The sequence below is a fragment of the Cydia splendana genome, chromosome 15 (genome assembly GCF_910591565.1).
Source record: "Cydia splendana chromosome 15, ilCydSple1.2, whole genome shotgun sequence".
NCBI lineage: Eukaryota > Metazoa > Arthropoda > Insecta > Lepidoptera > Tortricidae > Cydia > Cydia splendana.
The window spans coordinates 5,973,852-5,986,914 of record NC_085974.1 but is presented as its reverse complement, the minus strand read 5'-3'; the positions used below and the strand labels follow the sequence as shown (position 1 = coordinate 5,986,914).

General features: G+C 38.5%; 1 protein-coding gene across 1 annotated transcript; it reads right to left on the bottom strand.

The window, feature by feature from the left end:
- Positions 1 to 246: 246 nt before the first annotated feature.
- LOC134797495 (PI-PLC X domain-containing protein 3) lies at positions 247 to 12,095 on the bottom strand. The gene is made up of 7 exons (XM_063769736.1): positions 11,923 to 12,095; positions 9,541 to 9,642; positions 7,924 to 8,086; positions 5,274 to 5,403; positions 4,171 to 4,329; positions 3,814 to 4,010; positions 247 to 2,558 (listed from the first exon to the last, which is right to left on the bottom strand). Exons 1-7 carry the CDS (start codon positions 11,951 to 11,953, stop codon positions 2,330 to 2,332), a joined length of 1,011 nt encoding a protein of 336 aa, XP_063625806.1. The 5' UTR covers positions 11,954 to 12,095; the 3' UTR covers positions 247 to 2,329.
- Positions 12,096 to 13,063: the final 968 nt, after the last annotated feature.

Here is a 13,063-nt window from a genome sequence, read left to right as displayed (position 1 = left end):
AATGCCCTTTCATTTAATACCACACACGATAGCTTTCTGAACAATTATTTTTCTTTTTCCATACAAAAAAAAGATAACGCCATAACTCCTTTCCGTTTGTTTTTTTTTTGGTGCTACGGGTCAAATTGATTCAAATGGCCTAAAGATTAATCGTGCCGATTTTCATACCTCTAACACCATTTGCAGCTGATTTTGGTCAACCGCTAGCACTAATAGGTCCACTCCACTGAATGTCAAAAAGCTACGTACGTAATATAGTATTTTATTTCAAAATAAATTTATTACAATATTAAGGCCAGCGTTATTCATAATCTCGATATGTACGATGATAATTGTATTTGAATTAAATGTCTTCTTCAGAAAAAAAATATACCAAAGCATAAATTCCTATATAAATAAACAAATTGAATTTGTTATCGATAATTTACGACCATAGCAGAACGTGGCAAAAAGATTTGAGGACTTTGAGGTAGTGTAGGATCGAGTTGAATATTTTTTCTGAGAGACCCTTCATATAGACCGCGGGCTAGGAGCAAATATCGTCAGTCATCGCCTCCCGCTTGATATTTTGTCAGATGATAGTTTAGATGCTATCATGAATTAAAAAAATAGTCAGCCGGTTGTATAGTGGTGGAAAGACCGTCAGTTACTTGCATAAACATGTAAAAAATACGCGCCTACCATGGTATAATAATATACTCCGCCTGGTACTCTCTTCCGAGATTCGCGAATGACCTAACTGACACAGGCCTACGTCATCATGCTGTTTACAGGTTCTCAAACTTTAAAATGTTGGAGAATTTTAACCAACTGTGAAAATTATTTTAACGGCATTAATTTTAAGTTATTCATGTAGAAACATAGTAAAATAAAACAAATCTAATGTATTAAATTAAACTTTATTTATCTATACAAGACAAACGTTTGAAAAACGAATTCACAATTACACATTAATTACCAAGCTTACGACGTGAAAAGTTTGGAAAACACTGCGACTGCTGACACTGAGCGAGAAGGAAATAATAATTAACACGCGTTCGACAAGGATGACGGTCAGGGCATGAAGTTATCTAGATCCGAATTGTCAAATGTGACAGCGCTATCCTGTGTTGCCAGTAGTGTAAACAGAATTACCCGAACATCTGAAATTTCTTTCGTGAATCGGAAGATACTGCTAACGAATAATTAAAAATGACGTGTTATTGTAAAATTTAAGATAAAATACACAAAAATGGAATTTATAAAATTATAAAGAAATATTTTAACTTATTAACGCATTCACTGCCAGGGGGCGTGGCCTAGGAACAAACTTATATGACGCTGAACGCATATGTGCGTTGGGGGCAGTGAATGTGTTAACCATAGGTATAATGTACCCATGTAACATGTTATGTTGAAATAAAGTGGCAATGTTATTGTGACGTAGGCCTGTGTCACTCTGGGAAGAGAAGACCATGTTTTATTAGACCATGGCGCCTACCATTTATGTCCACAAATCCGTAAGGCGTTTATTGAAATGCCCGATGAAATCCTACATGCAAAGTTTCATGATTTAGTTATTACTATAATAAAAAGGTACAGCACTTATTTTTTACATGTTTATGCAAGTAGCTGACGGTCTTTCCACCGCTATACAACTGGATAACTGTTTTTTTTATAATAATATTAAACTATCTTCTGACAAAGTATCAAACGGGAGGCGATGACAAAATTTATTTTATTTTTTTACATGTTTCGGTGGCTGCCATTCCTCAACTCACCAACGGAGTGCCAGCTGACGTCCATGAGGGATCATCATATATAGCCGTTAACCAATATACGAGTTATCGCCCGAGAGGCGATTGGTCATGGAAATCTGTTTGTGGCTTGCGGTCCAATACTGAAAACTGCCAACAGCTTATGAAGAAAATATTTACTTTAATATCAGTAGGTAATATTTCTTGTAGCGTATAAAACTAAACAAATGTCTAAAGTAGCCCATAGCGTCCGTGCCTCTGTCCTTCCTTCAAACGGCAGTTATTTCTACTAAAGGAATAAGCATGTATGTACATTCTGATGTCATTATAAATCCCTATAGTTAATAATTATGCTTATATATTATTGAGTTGTTTTATGAAATATCACAGAAAACTGTCATATAAAAATATTAAGTAATCCTTAAAACTAAAACCAGGTACATTATTTGTGTCGCTTAACTTCAAACTCGGGTAAATTCATTCGACCCTCAGCAAATATCTAAGTAACCTAATTACCTTTTCATAATACAAAAATCGCATAATCTGACAGATGGATTTACCCGAGTTTGAAGTTAAGCGACTTATTTGAGATCTCACCCATAGCTATGGTAGACTACGTCCCTATTCTGCAAGAGCTTGTTGTTGAGGTTGATGATGGTCCGGGGGAAGACGGCGTCAGCCATGTCCACGAAGTCCGCGATGACCACGTTGAGCGGCGCGCCGCCCGCGCGGCGCGGCGGCCCGGGGGACAGCGCCGCGAGCGCGGGGAGGACTTCCTTCACTACGGGCGCTGCGCATTTTGCACGAAGATTTGACGTCCACCTGAAAAGTCATTTTATAAAATATTTATTATTCAAAATATACAATTCAAACAAAAATCTTACAATCTCCTTACAAAATTACAAATGTCTTAACGCATTCAGTGTCAGGGGGCGTGGCCTAGGAACAAACTTGTATGACGGTGAACGCACATGTGCGTTGGGGGCAGTGAATGTGTTAACCTAACAACACAAAAACTATTCACAAAATTCGTTTCGAGCACCTCCAGGTGCAAAGAAAGATCTGAAAAGTAATATTTATTCCAATTTAAAGTATCACCTTCGAATGGAAATACATATCATAAGTTGCTCCTTTTTACTATATTTTGGATGTGGAACGCCCTTCCACTAGTTCCACTCATCCAAATATACCAGCCAAATAAGAATTAATTTCAAATATGCTGGTAAATTAAACAAACCAAATAGGAACGTGTATCTGATAAAGTCCCTTACTGGACATGAAATACTTTTACATTCAGGTAAACACGTTTTCTAATTATTATTTTTTACTCGTACTCTATGGACGTCCGCAACTTCAGAGTTGTTAGATGCACGTTGCCGACCCTTTAAAAACTTGTGCACTCCTTTTTTTGAAGAACCTCACACCTCACACTGTAGGGAAAACCTCGATAGGGAGCTCACTTTATGCCTGAGGCCTTGTCCTGTGGCCATGGTGACATGATGTACACACAGACTCACCGCAGCACGATGAAGCTGGGTGTGGGCGTGAGCACGGCCTGGTGCACGAAGCCGGTGCCGGGGTGGCGCCGGATGTACTCCAGGAACCGCAGCAGGCCTTGTCCTGCTGCCATGGTGACATGATGTACACACAGACTCACCGCAGCACGATGAAGCTGGGCGTGGGCGTGAGCACGGCCTGGTGCACGAAGCCGATGCCGGGGTGGCGCCGGATGTACTCCAGGAACCGCAGCAGGCCTTGTCCTGCTGCCATGGTGACATGATGTACACACAGACTCACCGCAGCACGATGAAGCTGGGCGTGGGCGTGAGCACGGCCTGGTGCACGAAGCCGGTGCCGGGGTGGCGCCGGATGTACTCCAGGAACCGCAGCAGGCCTTGTCCTGCTGCCATGGTGACATGATGTACACACAGACTCACCGCAGCACGATGAAGCTGGGCGTGGGCGTGAGCACGGCCTGGTGCACGAAGCCGGTGCCGGGGTGGCGCCGGATGTACTCCAGGAACCGCAGCAGGCCTTGTCCTGCTGCCATGGTGACATGATGTACACACAGACTCACCGCAGCACGATGAAGCTGGGCGTGGGCGTGAGCACGGCCTGGTGCACGAAGCCGGTGCCGGGGTGGCGCCGGATGTTCTCCAGGAACCGCAGCAGGCCTGAGACCTTGTCCTGCTGCGGCCATGGTGATGGAAGCATCTGCGGTTGCCAGAATTCGGTCGTTGTGTATACTGATTCGTTGCGGTATACCACTATTACCTGAAATATACAAAAAGGGTAACCGCTTTGAAAACCAAGTTTCTCTTGCATGTAGTGGAAGTAACTAAGACACAATGCTTTGGAGTTGGTACCGTAAAATCATCAATATTTTAAAGGTAATCCAAGTTATGCAATACATGAAAAAATATTAAGCGCTTACCTGCTGGTTCAATCTGTTGAGCGAGTTAAGAGTGACACTGCGCAGATCCAGATGTCTAGGGACCAGTTTGGGGCCGTACAGGTTGATCAGGAGCCGCATCAGCCGCTGGTGGTCAGTTGGGGTGAAGCCGTAGAAATGCTGGAGATCGAGAATTACTACCTGGAAAAAAATAAACTCTCTATATATACTTTTTATCTTTAGGCATTTAAATAAAAGTAAACAAAATCTACCCTCCAATGACTCCTTAAGCCAGTTGAGGGTAGATGAAAACATTACATGATCAAATAATGTAGGTTAAAGTCAGGTCGTTCAGTGACATATCCAGGCGGTTTTGTATTTGGTTGGTTAACCAAATGTTATAACTACCCGAAAATGAACAAATTGTTTGTTTACTTTTATTTAAATGCCTAAAGATACAGACTATAAAGGTAGACGTCGGCAGAAGCACTAAAAAATGTTGTTTATAAATCTATGTAAGTATTCTACTATCTACGAGATTAGAACATAACTGGTCGGTGCAGCATCATTATAGTACAGTACAGACAAACATATTCATCAAAAATAAAACATACCTAATATAAGAAATATCTGAATCATGCAGGTATACTGATTGTCACAACACAAAATAATAGCTTACCTTTACCTACCGTAATACCGCTGAAAAAAGAAAACTAAGAATGTATAAATCTAAATCATTACAAATCAGTAAATAAGAAATACAATTTACTAATCTAATTGTAACAAGTAAGAATATTATACTACTATTGATAATGTTGTTGTTCAATCGTATGTACCATGTACCTCTATCATAGAGAAATATAGTAAGACAAGAGTGCTCACTCCATACATCAGTTTTGGTACCAAAAAGACTAATATTTTCATAGTCGACATCTAGCATCGAGTAGCGGAATTATCAGCACTGCTAAGTAGCAGTAGTAGTACTGTCAAGTGACAATAGATGTAGCACCGACCGGAAAGTCTAATGCTCGAACAACATAAGACTTTCCGGTCGGTGCTACATCTATTGTTACGAAAACTGATGTATGGAGTGAGCAATCTATATATTTTTTTCTCTATGCCTCTACGGTAGAGGCTCTACCTACCTCCTCAGGGTGTGTGTCAACAAAGTCCTTGACTTGTCTCAAAGCACTGGATATCTCCTCAGCATAAAGTCCGTGAGTAAAGAAGAATTCTTCAGTGCCAGGCTTGGTCGCTAATCTTAAGTCAAGGTACCTGAAAATTATATACAAGCATCTTATCATTTACTTGGTGCGTAAGGGTGTAGCGTAAAAAATTGCATTAGATTCCCTTAACTTTGCTATGTCTACAGGCTACAGCAAAGATGCGAGCGAGTTAAACATCATCATCATCATCTCAGCCATAAGACGTCCACTGCTGAACATAGGCCTCCTCCTTGGACCTCAGAATCAGAATCAGAAATTATTTATTTGCATTGATACAGTATGGGGATGTTACAATATGGTGTTACAGATCATGTACCTAGCTTGCATGCAAGCGTGCAAATTCATCATTATAATCATAAATTTAAATAAATATAAAATGTCAAATTGAAATAATTGAAAAAATAACATAATATTAACACAATAGGCATGTCACAATACAATTAATAACTAAATATCACTAATTTGAATATTGCTGGTATTCGAGATATGACTTTACGCTGTAAAAACAACGCTCTGAGAGCCAGTTTGTCAAACTGCGTTTAAAAGCGTTCCTCCATACGTGCCGGTTGGAAGCGACCCGCATCCAGCGTCTTCCGGCGACCTTAACAAGATCGTCTGTCCATCTTGTGGGTGGACGTCCTACGCTGCGCTTGCTAGTCCGTGGTCTCCACTCGAGCACTTTTCGACCCCATCGGCCATCTTCTCTGCGTGCAATGTGGCCTGCCCATTGCCACTTCAGCTTGCTAATCCGGTGGGCTATGTCGGTGACTTTAGTTCGTCTACGGATCTCCTCATTTCTGATTCGATCACGTAGAGAAACTCCGAGCATAGCCCTCGAGGCCGATAGTGAAAGACCACGTTTCGGAGCCGTAAGTCATCACTGGTAACACACATTGATTAAAGACTTTCGTCTTGAGGCACTGAGGTATGTCGGACGAAAAGACATTACGTAGTTTCCCGAACGCTGCCCAACCGAGTTGGATTCGGCGGTTGACCTCTTTCTCGAAGTTGGACCTACCTAATTGGACTACTTGTCCTAGGTAGATGTACGAGTCAACAACTTCGAGTACCGAGTTCCCAACAGAGACTGGGATGGGCACAACATTGGCATTTGCATTTGAAGAATCGTGCTCTGCTCCTGTACTCGGACCGACATGGTGGCGTTACTATACAAACACTTCAACACTTCGATGTACCGATAGTCAATATGGCATCGCTGAAGAGACTCAAGCACCGTCCATGTTTCCACCGAATCGAAGGCTTTCTCATAGTCCACAAACGCTAAGCATAATGGCAAGTTATACTCTTCGGTCTTCTGTATAACTTGCCGCAGCGTATGGATGTGGTCTATGGTACTATAGCCTTTTCGGAAACCGGCTTGTTCGGGAGGCTGGAAGTCATCAAGTCTGTGTTCGAGACGGTTCGTGATGACCCTTGAAAACAGCTTATAGACATGGCTTAGAAGCGTGATGGGTCTGTAGTTCTTCAATAGGTTGTTATCACCTTTTTTGAAGAACAGCACCACCTCGCCTCTATTCCATGTTTCAGGCGTTATGCCCTCGGACAAGACGGAATTAAAGAGCTTCTGGAGTTAAACATAGGTACTATAAAATGTGTATGCCCCATTTGTATTGTTAATAGGATTCAGGCCTATCAAATGAATGTCATTAAAATGACATTCAATAAGAACAAACTCTACATGTATGGTGTCATACAATACAAGCCTTCCTACTTGCATGTAATGTGTACATATACCAGTTGCAGATAACTGGTTTATAATTACTACATAACGCAAATAAATAAGATAATGTCAGTGCTTGATTAACTTGATTTATATACATGTGTCATGTTATTGATTATAAAATTAACATAAGAATATTATATATACAGTCAACTTTAATATCATACAATAATTGTCACTCTATTTTTACATTTCGGAGAAGAAAATGATAATATCCAGTGTCAAAAGGTTGCCTTATACCAATGGTCCAGTTAGCATGAAAAAGATAGTGAAATCACTCATCTTTCATTGTAATAACAGTCCCTTTTTGGAATTATCTGTCTTCTTTTTATTTTTTTTTCCTTTCAGAATTACCTGAATACACTTTATCTATTTGATGCTAACGGTCCCATAGATCTATTATTTGGTATTTTAAAACCAAGCATTTATGAACTGTTAACCAGCATTATCTTTTAACCCTTTTTTAATTTTTTTTAAATTTGTGTCTGTCTTGGGGCGGTGGGTGGTGGCCGAGTGGATCTGACAGTACTTTCGATCCGGAGGTCGCGGGTTCAAATCCTGGCTCGTCCCAATGAGTTTTTCGGAACTTATATGCGGAATATCATTTCATATTTAACACTAGTTTTTCGGTGAAGGAAAACATCGTGAGGAAACCTGCATACATCCGCGAAGAAATTCAAAGGTGTATGTGAAGTCCCCAACCCATATTGGGCCAGCGTGGGGACTATAGCCCAAACCCTCTCATGCTTCTTGTGCCCAGCAGTGGGACGTATATAGGCTAAAATCTAAAATTCATTAATTTAGTCTTGTGGAGCACTATTTCTGTACCTAATGCCAATGAGAAGTTGTTGCCACGTATCAAGGCTCTGCGTAATGGTCCAGCGCATGATCGTACCTCGGAACAAAGGGTACAGTCTGTGGAGGATGGGCTCGGCATCGGGGGCTAGCCCGCTCGACCGAGTGATGCCATATGTCATGGAGTCATGACTCCCTAAAAAATAATAATTTAAAATAGATAATAATAAGGTACTTTTACATTATAAATATATTTTTCATTGTTATTTATTTTAGCTTAAAATAAATATTTAAAAGATTATTTGCAATAATATGTGACCGATCTTATCATTATTTCAGATGTAAAATTTCTGATTGAGATTTTAAAATGTTCAAATTTTGACAACCGGCCAGCACAAAACGCTAAATACCAAGGAGGTTTTATAGCAAATAGAGATGAAGTATATGAATTCTATTATTAACAGAGATCAGGGTTTTGGGTGAATGACCTCAATTGCTTATTTTATGTTGTACCTATACTTTATAAATATAAAGGAGCCCACTGATTAACAGTCCGCCGGCCGGTATCAGCCTGTCAGTTAGAACAAAATTTTGACAGTTCCGAACAACTGATAGGCCGATACCGTCCGGCAGACTGTTAATCAGTGGGCCCCTTAACACCAATATTCAAATAACATTTTTTGCAACATTATCCATACTACCATTTCAACTTGATATCCAGCAGTGTGGCTTTCAAAACGCCAATCACTGATTATTAAGGTGTATTCAGGTAAAGTGAAAACATCAGATTGTCTGATAATTCTAAAATGGGCTATATAATGGAATTATGGATGATTTTAGGGTTTACCCAACATTCTTAAGTATTCAGAATTACCTCAATATGCCTTATAATTATAAGAGTTGTCTTGTCTACAAAAGTTTGATACTTTAAGTCCACTGCCAGGTGGCTTGGGTTCGACGACTGTGCTGCCCTTCCACACATCAATTGAAAGTATTGAAACCCCTTTTCTACCCTTCATGCAAAAATATAGGTTACCATATATCGTCAGGTGACAAGCAAAACTCACCAAGTACTATCTTTTTTAAAGTAACAATGCACTTTAACATCATTTAAATTATTGGACAATAAACCGTGTTACAAGTGTAATGGTTTATTGTCCAATAATTTCAATGATGTTAGTTAGTGACTTCTGCTTGTCACCTGGCGATATAAATAAATACTGATAATTTGGGCTAATTACATCTCTTATGTTGAGTTACAAACTTAATTATGAGTACTAACCAAGTACTAACTCAGTTACACACAATCTGATAAATACTCAATCACACCACCCAAATATTATATTCTCTTTATTTATTTTTCGTCTTAAGTTAGGTTATTTATAATATGAATATAAAAGTAAAATATAAAAACACTTACAAAACAATAAAAAATACATATAAACACACCAAATATTATATTATTAAAAGCATCCTTCGTGCAATAATATTAAATAATTATATATTTAAAACATTTAGTAAAAAATGTACTTATAACTAGGTCAATACACACGGTATTTTTAAACAAGTTCCATTCTGCAGCAAAAAAACTAATAGAAATGAATGAAAACACTACTTTAATATATAAAGTTATAAATAAAAAATGCATACCTGGTATAGCAAGGTATATAAATGGTATATCCTTTAGCTGTTCTGGCAGATCTCTCATCCATGTTTCTAATTTAAGGTCCTTTGTTTCGCCCATTACGATTGCTGAAAATCACAATAAGTGAATGAAAACTTTGAAAATGTGACTAAAGAGTGGGTTAAAATTACGTTATGATCAAGTAAATAAGCTCAGTTAGGTCGATGACGGTGAGTTCACCTTAAACCAAGATAAAATCTTAACTGAGGTTAAAATGGTACCTTCGTGCCACGATCACGTCATCCTAATTATGGAATCGAGGAGGCCCTTCGGCTGGTCACTTTCAAGTACCTCTAATCCGGCGACATTTTAGTAAACTACATCATGATCAAAAAATATTTTCAGGGATAAAGAGAGAATTTTGCGAAATATTTACTGGTAACGTTTTCGCAAATCAAAATGAGTATTCGGTAAGATTGAAGTGTTATAAATTGACCAATAGATTGGAGCAATATTACGACTTCCTAAACCGGCAAGATAATACCTGTCACTCTGTCACATGCCTGTCACTAATGTCAACTTCAAGGTGACAAATCAAGATGGCGTTTTGTTTTTGCATAAAATAATTCAAGTTTTGTTAAATTTTTTCAATTTCATTGTTTTTGTTTTTGTTCAAATTTACTATAAGAAGGTAACTAAACAATTGGATTCCAATTATTTTATTCGGGCTTTGATTTGTATAAATAATACCATTATCTCTTTCGTTTCGGAGATAGCATCAGTATGCTTGTTTGCCACCGACGTGATATGAAAAAATGAGGACGATTACCTATACCTTCGTAGTTTGTGAGTAAGTAATAGACGATAGACGTAATAGTTATTTCATATTTGTTTTTCAAAGGGGACACAGTTACCTATTGTAGGTATAACCGCTCGTATTATTTGATTAATTGATACCCGACCACGTGAAAGAGTCCAAAATTGAACCACAAGCATAGTCAGTGGTTCCAAAAGTGGAACCTTGAGCGTTGCAAGGGTTTAGATACTAACTGTAAAACATCAAACAAAATCAAATCCAAATGAACGTTATTATAGCCGGTCAAACAACTTTGTCAGTAGAAAAAGGCGCGTAATTCAAATTTTCTAGGAACGATAACCCTTAGCGCCTACATTTTTTGATTTGCCGCTTTTTTTCTAGTGAGGGAAATGACTTGACAGACTAAATATTTATCATTCAAAATCATCATTTAAGTCTATTCTACCAGCCAACATAAGGAAGCAACTCAAAATTTGCATCAAATAACTTTGAGACTCTTGTAAATAAAATGCAACTTTCTCGTCAGTTTTTGAACAATCAAGAAAGCCTTCACGAGCTGTTGTGGATAAAATTTTTTTCCTTCTGCGACATTGATGTGAAATTATTATCTAGGAATAGGTTTATTAGATTTCGCCTACGAAAATTACAAAAAAAAATCCCACTTCTATATACTATATTACGGTAAGATATACATATTACCTACAGGCAGCAGAATAAATTGCTAAGCGCTCCATTTAAAATAAGGATCTGCACAGTCCTTATTTAAAACAACAATGCTAAGTTGTGTTATGTTATAATATAATACCACGCTATCGCTATAGGTACCTCGCCAGGTTTAATTCCTCTTACTTCTGATGCCGATTATACACATCAACGTTCTTGTATATGTGGTGGAATGTGCCGTTGCGTTGTGGTTAATAATTATTCATAATTAGTTCACCTTTGTTTAATATTTTAGAGGGTAAGGTTAAATGAACTGTTTTTTAACACTTAACTGAAAGTAGGTACCTAATATTATAATTAAAGTGCGTCCCCGTCGACAAACTCTATTTGCTGTCCCGGCGGGACGAACTCTTCCTCTATCTCATTCTCCACAGCAACATGCCTTAACTCTTCTCAATGATATACAGAACAGCGACAGCAAACTGGACATCTATCACGACAACGACTGTCACGACTTCGAGTTCCATTCATTCGTGATACCTATTGGGATTGTGTTACCACTGCTCTAGATCTATAGTGTCTACCTTAATGTTTATACCCTCATGTACAATTAACATGTATAAATAAAATAAAATTAATGCAGGTAACTGCATAGCGGTAGCTCAGAGCAACAAGTTCTTGATAATCACTCATGTTTTCCTTGTGCTAATACAAGTACAAGTAGTACAACCGGCTAAACGGTAGCGAATGATTGAAGCACGTTGAGAGCTTAGACGACATGCTCATTACAATTCCATTTCAAAGTTAAACAAAGCATTCATTTACATTTCTAACAGGATAAAAAGGATTTGAACTTAGTTTTAGTTTTAAAATGGGTTTACATGATGGTACCAAGTTCACTATTTAAAAAAAAAACAGTATTCCATACCTGCGACAAGTAAACATGAAGCCAGCCTCATTTTCACGTCACAAAAAACTTATAAAAATACCCACGGGTCTTTTATGAACCGTTATTCGGCAGTATATTTAGTATTCCACTTTCGTGCACCGCCGCGACGTACAATACACACAACCCGCACCGAGCCGCGACACAAAATGAACATAACATAACATACGGTAAAATACGAATAAACTGATAATGGTAAATGCAAAAAGTCTTCTTGTGTATGAGTAAACGATTGCTTTGTTTCTGATCTCTGAGCAAGTCCGAGCCAGATTAGGAACGCAGGTGTGAATAGTGCGAAAGGATTTATCTAAAGTTAACGCCTTTTTGCGCGGATTTTTTCTGGCATGCTCTAATTATAAGGTGTAGCCTTGACTTTGACTATGAATGGTGTTCATAAGTTTCTTTCCTTTTCTTTCGATGTTTTTGTATTTAAGTACTTGATCTAGGTATGCTGCTACGTGGGTAAATGGACTGATTAATCGAGTTCAAAGATCATTAGGGCAGGCGACTATCGCCTCTGGCTATAGGCAGTGATAGCCGGCTGTTGAGTTTGAGTCTAGTCGGTTTAAGGAAAGATTACCTATCTACCGTTTTTCTCTTTCGCTTTTGCCAAACCCTTATTATCTTATTGTCATTTCTCTCTTGTGACATTTTGATAAGAAGAGATATCATTTACAAAACCTAAGTACTTATTTAAATATTTATACGATTGGTATACCTTCGTATGTATCATTGGCACTCTCTGGAGATAAGATCTTCGATCCGACTGCGTAAATTAGAAAACAAATACTACCCGTACTAAATATAATAGAAAGTACAGACACGCACACAGTAGACACAGAATTACACCGATTTAGTATTAACATAATGGCTTTGTTAGCGAAGAAACCACTCGGACATCATAAAAAAAACGGAGCATTGTCCGCCAAAACCGCTGTTCACGGAGACTTGAGCACGATTATCAATTTACTTTATATGTAATACAAGAAGTCTGAGATGTTTAGGTGAACTCGTTAACATGTGCGAATTGATGCGAGCAGGTATAGTGCTCGTGCAGTTATGTTAATTCGTCCTTAACCGTACGAGCTCATCAATGATCAAAGGATCAATTAATGCATTATGA